The following is a 7,592-nucleotide window of genomic DNA, read 5'->3' as shown; positions in this document are numbered from 1 at the left end:
GTGGGTATCGCTTGCTGCGATGAGGTCAGGCTCTGTACGTGGTCCCAGCTGCTCTGAAGAATCCAAGATAATGCTGTTTGCTCGCTCCTCGTACTGTATTAGTTCATCTAGACCTGCAATTAATAACTCTTTTCTCCCTTCTCCCTCTAGAGAGCCACTCTTTAGCCCAGGTCAGTGCCAAAACACTGCCAAAGCCATATTGGAGTGAGATAAGCACCGCCGTCGGGAGCCCGGTAGAGACTCCGTTGTGCTGTTCAGCGTGGCTGCAGCAGCAAGGAGCCTCTGCTCCCATCCGATTGCGTTTTCATCCTGTTTTCTCCTAGGGAGTCACAGCTTTGCTTTTGCCGAAGACAGGAGGTTTAATAGTTGGCACCGGAGAAGGGACTGTAGCTCTCTGTACAGGCTCAGACTTCCAAGTAAAGAAGTGAGTTTGTAGATGGAAGAATCAGGAGGGGAGAGGTGACAATTCCTCCAAAAGGGTCACGGTATGAGAACCAATCATTTCTATGGAAAGGCATCATCCAAGTCAGTCTCAGTTTTTCAGTCCTGCAGACACAATACACGGTCTGGTTCCAGCGTCATGAGGTTGGAGCAAACTGAAAATGACTGCGTGCGTTTGCAGGGAAGTGCCCTCTGATCCTTCCTTGGAAATGACTGTTGTTTCCTTTGGAGCAGTAGGAGTCAGATCCTAAACTGATGCCAAGCCAGACAGATTTGTTGAAGTCAATAGAATGATGCTTATTTACGCCGGGTGAGAAAGAGTAGTAGTTGCCATCTCCAAAAGGGTTTGTTGGGGGTCATGGGATTGTAAAGCAGGGCTCTGCTAATTTGATAGGCACGTGTCTGGAAGTGCTGGAGTATTTGCAAGGCTTTTTTCTGCATACCAGATAGAAAGCTGCAGGTGTCATTTCCCCATACGTGATTTGAAAATTGGGCTCACACCTACTCATTTGGCATTGCTTGAATATCCCCTTCAAGTGTACAGTTCTGCAAGCTTAGCTTTGTACGACTGAAACTATTCCCAGAAGGTCTAAACTGTCTGGAAATATCCTTGAAAGTGGGATATTGAAGTGCACTTGAGCAAGAATATCAACAAAGCTGTTGTTACCTTAGGCCCTGGTGCAGGAAATCAAGTCTCCAAAGCGCTGCCTGTGCCAGCCCTGGCAGAGCAGCAGGTGGGACGGGCAAGATCATGGGAAGTAGGAAACGTGACTGGGAATGGAATGTTAGTCCTGCCCATGCTCTTGCGTCTTGATATCACAGCCTAGTGTGGAGCTTTTTGGGGAAACAGCGACAGTCGAATTCTCGAGAAGCTGGAAAATGAAAGTTCCTCGAGGTCAATGTATGGCCAAACCTTTGCTTTCTTTGCACAGGAGAATGCGAGTTGAAGGTGCTGTCACTTCCCTGACGTGTAGAGGTCGGGACGACCAGTTCTTTCTAGGGACAAATAAAGGCCAGATGCACCACAGTGCCTACGCTACATTTAGAGAGGAGCTGGTCGCCGTCTGTCACACCGAAGCCGTCAACGACATTGTTTTTCCTGAGTGAGTATAACGGGCTGGGCTGTATTTGGCTGGTGCAGAAGCTTGAGGAGCTGCCGCTGAGGTCAGGGTGCCTGTGTGCGCAGCTTTTACCACAGGAACCCAGAGCCTGGTACCATCTGTTGGGATGATTGATACGGGCGATGCTGTCACCTGCCCAAAAAACGCCGGGGGGACGGTGAGCAGCTGCTTCAAAGCAGAAGGCAGCAGTTCAGTTGGAGCACTGGAAAAATCACTGATCTGCAGAAAGGATGATAAGTAAAAAGACCTGAATTATTGATGTTTGGGCACCGGCAGGGATGGCAGCCTCCCCCTTTTGTCCCAGGGTCGCTCTGCATTTGTCTTGTGAACGCACAGCAAATGTTCCCTTCCTGGGTAGTAACATCGTGACTCTTTCTTTTGTTTTTTTAAACCCACAATGGATCATCTCTCCAGATGGAAAATGGGATTTTGATCCAAATGAACATTTTTGGCGTATTTTTATTGCTTCGCTTCTCGGCCCAGCACAAAGGATCAGATGTCACCGAGGTGCAGGGAGTGCAGGGTGCAGGAAGCACTCCTCCCTGCCTGCCGCCAGCCTCAAACCCACATCTTCTCATTTAATGAGAAAATCGAGTGGAGCTTTAGGGTGATGTGCTGCTGATACCGCTGATTGACACACCTGTGTCACAGCCATTAGTGCTGACTGTAAGGACTACAGGACTACATCCTTGCGTAGATGTTTGAACTTCTTATCTGTTGCCTGCTCTTGAACAAAGCCTATTGCTGATGGGGAAATACGGGCTTAATTTCCCTGCTCTGGCTTATTTCAGAATCCTTCACTTGCTGATGTTATCCTGGTTGATAAAGCACCCGTGCAAGCTGGGCTTGAAAGAGGCCACACTTGTGTTGTGCCGGTTTTCTCTGTCCTGGTTCCTCTTTCTGGGCATTGATGGTGCTGTTGAACAAAAGCTCGCGGTACCTTTCTAGATGTCACTTTCTGTTGCATCCCTAGGATGAGTGGCTTAGAGCTTATTTCAAAGCACTGTGTCCCATGGCTTTTGAAATGCTGCAGGTCTTGTTTTATTCCAACATTTATAACAAGTATATTATGAACAGACTTTGCCATCATTTCTATTGCCTTCAGCGCTGTTGAATGGGAATCATCCAGTAAGCAAGATAACAAATGACAGCTTTACAATGTGAGGCTGCTGTTAGTGGCTGATGTTAAACCTGGGCAGTCAGCACTTTTACACCCACTTTTGTGTCTATTCTATATAACACATGAAGTTGTTTAGAGATTGAATATGGGGAATAAACGTCACAGCTTCAGCAGAAAGAGTTCTTTTAGTTTAACTGTAACTGTTCCTTAAAATGAATCTTTGAAGAGAACCCAAACCAGGGGAATTTCATGTGAGAAAGGTGATCCTCCAAAAAAGGCCTTTGTCTTAGCCATGGGGATCCCTGTGGGGCAGATCCCAGCTGCAGGTTAGCAAAGCCGAGCTTTGGAGGCCGATTTGAGCTGTGACAAAGCAAGGAACGTTTCTGCGTGCCCCTCCTCGTTCCCTCTCCTCTCTGAACTCTCCAGGGGACATTCGGACTTGTTCGTTACCTGCTCCACAAACGACATTCGAGTGTGGTACACGCCGGAAAGTCTGGAGCGGCTGCGAATTACCGTCCCCAACGTCACCCGCCACGCGGTCGAGGTGACGAGGGACGGCATGGTCATCGTTTCAGGTAATGGTCAGTCCAGAGCCATGGTTGCTCAACTTAATAAACATCAGTATGTTAAAACGAAGAGAAGATTAAATTGGGAAAGCGTTTAAATGGAATTCATGGCGACACCCAAAGGCCTCTTTGCTTGCAGCTGGTCCGATGGACTTTGCTGGCAGCCCCGCTGTCCTGGTGCTGCAGTTGCGGTGAGGGTAGAAGGCAAGGGCTGGAGACCTTGCTTTGGATCAGTGAATTCCGGCAATCCAGAATGCGGTTCAGTCTTATTTAAATTACCTAATTCTAAAATATCAACCTTGTTGTGTGCAGCAGCTTCACCTGTGATGTATGTAGAGCACATTTGCATAAAGCCGCCGTCCATCGCCATGTGCAAGTTGCTGACACAGGGACTCCTGCAGTCCTGGAGCAGCCGTGCAGCCTCCCCATGGTTACCAAACCACTTTGTCCACAGCCAGAATCCAAAAGCAATTACATTTCAACAGTGTGTTTGGGACCGTAGCTCTGTGGGCTCATCTGCAGTACAGTGGTTTTCACGGGTATGCTGGTGATCTAACAGCGTGGGCCTTATGTGGGAACTTCTTTATAAAAAGGGGTTGGTTTGGAAAGGAAAGAGCGACAACAGTGTGAGGAAAGTCTGTGCGCCCGGGCAGTCTCTTTCTTTCTGTTCATCAGCTTGGAATGACGGGAGAATCCGCGCCTTCGTGCCCGCTACGGGAGAGCCAATGTACGAGATCAACAACGCCCATAACCTGGGAGTGACGGCAATTGCTGCGACCAGCGACTGCAAACAGATCATTAGCGGAGGAGGTGACGGGCAGGTAATTTGTGCTTCAAAACCTGGAGCAGCTTCGTGCGCTCATCACAGGGCCTGCGAATTGCCTGGAAGTGCTCAGTCAGAACGGGAGCTGTTCTGAGCTGCCGCTTGAGCCAAGGACTGAGTTCAAAGATACCAGCTTTTGAGATGTGCTGTTGTTCTCAGAGGGCATCATGTAAAACAGTGCCCCGATTTCTTCTGGCATGGCCGTTTTGGAAATCCTTCTAATGCAGAATATGCTCTTAATCCTTTTTGTTCATTTGTCTCTTCCCTCTATTTGGCTGTATTTGTGCAGCTGAGACAGAATTACAACTAAAGGTTGGTTAAGCAGAAAGGAGAACCGCAGGGGCGCACTTGCAGTACTCGTTGGGAACACAAAAAAGCTGCTCTGCGATGCCAATGGTTCTGTCAGAATCAGTCCTCAGGAAGCTGTGACTTCAGGGTTGCTGAAGGGATCGGGATGCTCTGAGCTTTGAGCAAGTGGCAACTGGACATCCAGATCCCTTCGGGAACTCGGCATCAGCCTCGAAAGCGTGGAAGGTCAGCTCTTCTCTGCCTTTGATGCCCGTGTCTAAATGTCTAAATTTTCCCTGGGATTTGGCCTTAGAGGAATGTCGAGGTGAACAGACATTGCAATGTTTGGCACTAGTGGGACAGGACGTGCAAGGTGTGAAGGATCAAGGCCTCAAAGCAGAAAGATTTTGGCTGTTACCAGCACAGGGAAAAGAGGTGCTTTCAGGCACGTGTTTCACATCGAAGCTTTAAAGAGCTGTTTTGTATTTCCTTCCTGGCATTCTCTGTAGGACAAATAGCGGGTAGCTCCTTTCTATTCCATTGCAGCAGCTTTGTGCTTTGATCTTGAAAGCACCACCGGCAATAGATCGTGGACTGGGTGGTTTTTCCTGATCAAGAGCTGTGTAAAATGAAGCATGGGAGAGCGGGCACTTGGCAAAACCAAGGCCTGGGGTTGATGGCCACGAATTCCTGAAGCAAGTGGATTACACTGTGGAGAACTCAGTTGAGCTTCACAGGTCAGCTGCACCAATAACCCACAGGCCAACGGAGACGGTTGGGACTGAGCTGCTGTAGGTGTTGGCAGAGAAAGGCAGAGTTCAGGAAAGCTCCTCCTGAGCTCCGGCAGGACCAGCTGGTACCAGAGCAGATGTGTGTTGCTGATTTTCAGGTGAGGATCTGGAATATTGGTGAGAAAACCCAGAAGCTGAGGGAAGTTCTGAAGGAGCACAGAGGTGCCGTGTCCTGCATCAAGACTAATAAGAATGACAAAGAGGGTGTCACAGCCAGCCTGGACGGAACGTGCGTCATCTGGGATCTTGAGTAAGGCGACAGATTAGTATTGCGAAGGCACTTGGAGTGCTGGTAATATCTGTAGGGTCACTGTGCCCGGTTTGGGACACCACAGAGCGAGGAGGAGGGGAAAAAGAGCATTAAGAGATAAAAACTTCTAGAAAGAACAATCGGGTCAGGGAATGTAGAACCTCCAATTCGAGAAGCTTTTCAGAAAAGCTCAGACAAACCTTTGTCTGCGGTTGTTTTCCTGTGCGGGATCCTGCTTGGCCAAGGTGGAGCGGGTGAGTTCCCGTTTGCCACTAGCTCTGTTTTCCAGAACTTTGTGACTCGTGTCGAGCTCTTGCGGATCTGCAGACTTTCTGCACTGGGGTAAGGCCGAGGACACCTTGGCATAGGGAACAGCACCTGGAAAGCATTCTGGGTTTAAACATTTCATTTCGTACGACAGCAGATCAAGAGTCCTACAGGGCAGCTGTGATGGAAACAGAACTGATAGCCTAACGGGCTTCATGGAACCCTGAACTCAGAGCAGTGCCTGAGAATATCCAAGGAGAGAGATCTGATGTACAGCACAGGCAGAGACATTCCAGGCAGGCAAAGTTTGGGTTTTGACGCTGTTGCTCTGTCTCATTTTGGGGTGTTTTGCAGGCGTTACGTGAGAAAACAAATGATCCTAGACAACACATTGTTCAAATGCGTGTGTTACCATCGCGGAGAGTACCAGATCATCACCAGTGGAACAGACAGAAAGGTGAGCAAAGCTGCAGGAACTCTGCAGTGCACAACACACGGTCTGGCGCTGGTTCTGGGGTGAAACTCCTGTCCCTGCACAGCAGGTTGTGTCCCAGGGCGGTGCTGAAACCCGTGTGCTGCTCACGGCCAGCTGAGCGCCCCGCTCTGCTCTGCTCTCTAGATTGTGTACTGGGAAGTGCTCGATGGCTCCGCAATCAGAGAAGTGCAAGGCTCTCTGTCGAGCTCCATCAACGGGATGGACATCACATCGGACGGGGCGTCCTTTGTCACAGGCGAGTGCGTGGTTGGAGCTGGAGAAAGGAGGTCGTCTTAAGACCAGGAAAAGCAAGGCAGTGAACCAAGGGTCTCAGTACAGTGCGAAAAAGCTGAAAAAAGGGGTCAGCTAAAGGGGAAAAGAACATGAATCACCGAAGAAAAATACTGTGGTTCAGGCTGTAGTTCAGACTGGGAAGATGCTGCTGTAGCTCACTGGGATCTGCTGGTGAAGGTCCTGAGCCCTTCACTGGACACTGACCCCAGCAGAACAGAAGCAGTTTTTGCCATAATGCCCAAGAAAACGTATCCTGCTCTTCCTAGGAACACCGAAGCGTTCCCCTGCCTGGGAGCGGGGACGAAAAGCAGCAGAACTCGGTGTATCACAGTATCACAGTATGTTTGGGATGGGAAGGGACCTCAGAAGATCATCCAGTCCAATCCCCCCATGGAGCAGGAACGCCCAGGTGAGGTCGCACAGGAACATGTCCAGGCGGGTTTTGAATGTCTGCAGAGAAGGAGACTCCACACCCCCTGGGCAGCCTGTTCAGTGCTCTGGCACCCTCACTGAGAAGAAGTTTCTTCTCAAATTTAAGTGGAACCTCTTGTGTTCCAGCTTGATCCCATTACCCCTTGTCCTGTCATTGTAATCGTTTGTTCTTCCTCTGTGCCTGACGCAGGTGGTGACGACCATCTGGTGGAGCTGTGGGACTATAAGGAGGGCACGGTGACTCACGTGGGAGTGGGCCACAGCGGCAACATCACCCGCCTCAAGATCTGCCCCGCGAACAAGTACATGGTGAGCGTGAGCGCGGGCGGTGCCGTCCTCATCTGGAAACAGCCCAGCTCGGGCTGACAGCCGGTGCCGGAGCTGCTGGGCTGCTGCTTCCCCGGCCGGCCCTGGAAATGCTCTTTTCTTACCACTCAGTTTGTTGTCAATCGTTTGTTCTCTTAGAGTAAACAGTATATTTCTACTCCCTGGTATGCATTTACCAGGTCCTTAGATACCCTTTCTAGCTCAATTTTTTTCAGGGGAGCTAAGAATTTGCTGTTTGTTTTGGATTCATCACTTCCGAAAATCACCTTGGCAGTTGTTGTAACAGTTTGCATTGTTACTGCCGCCTTTCCTGCCCGTCTCAGCATCATCTGCCTTGTACGTCTACTCATTTGTGGGCTCTCTCTTGCTTTCACATGGTCTCTCTCTTCTCTGCACT

At 49.7% G+C, this 7,592-nt stretch overlaps 1 protein-coding gene across 1 annotated transcript; it reads left to right on the top strand.

The window, feature by feature from the left end:
- The first annotated feature begins 3,370 nt into the window (after positions 1 to 3,370).
- LOC135577826 (cilia- and flagella-associated protein 52-like) lies at positions 3,371 to 6,678 on the top strand. The gene is made up of 4 exons (XM_065047947.1): positions 3,371 to 4,069; positions 5,249 to 5,400; positions 6,022 to 6,124; positions 6,287 to 6,678. The coding sequence occupies exons 1-4, from the start codon at positions 3,818 to 3,820 to the stop codon at positions 6,437 to 6,439; spliced, it is 660 nt and encodes a 219-aa protein (XP_064904019.1). The 5' UTR covers positions 3,371 to 3,817; the 3' UTR covers positions 6,440 to 6,678.
- The last annotated feature ends 914 nt before the right edge of the window (positions 6,679 to 7,592 follow it).

Source organism: Columba livia, unplaced genomic scaffold (genome assembly GCF_036013475.1).
Source record: "Columba livia isolate bColLiv1 breed racing homer unplaced genomic scaffold, bColLiv1.pat.W.v2 Scaffold_141, whole genome shotgun sequence".
In the NCBI taxonomy this organism is placed as follows: Eukaryota; Metazoa; Chordata; class Aves; order Columbiformes; family Columbidae; genus Columba; species Columba livia.
This window is presented reverse-complemented; position numbering and strand designations above follow the sequence as displayed.

Coding starts and splice junctions, on each gene's coding strand:
- LOC135577826 (XM_065047947.1), top strand. CDS start 3,818: ATGTGGGAACTTCTTTATAAAAAGGGGTTGGTTTGGAAAGGAAAGAGC. Junction 4,070..5,248: donor GCGGAGGAGGTGACGGGCAG/GTAATTTGTGCT, acceptor GCTGATTTTCAG/GTGAGGATCTGGAATATTGG. Junction 5,401..6,021: donor TGCGTCATCTGGGATCTTGA/GTAAGGCGACAG, acceptor GGTGTTTTGCAG/GCGTTACGTGAGAAAACAAA.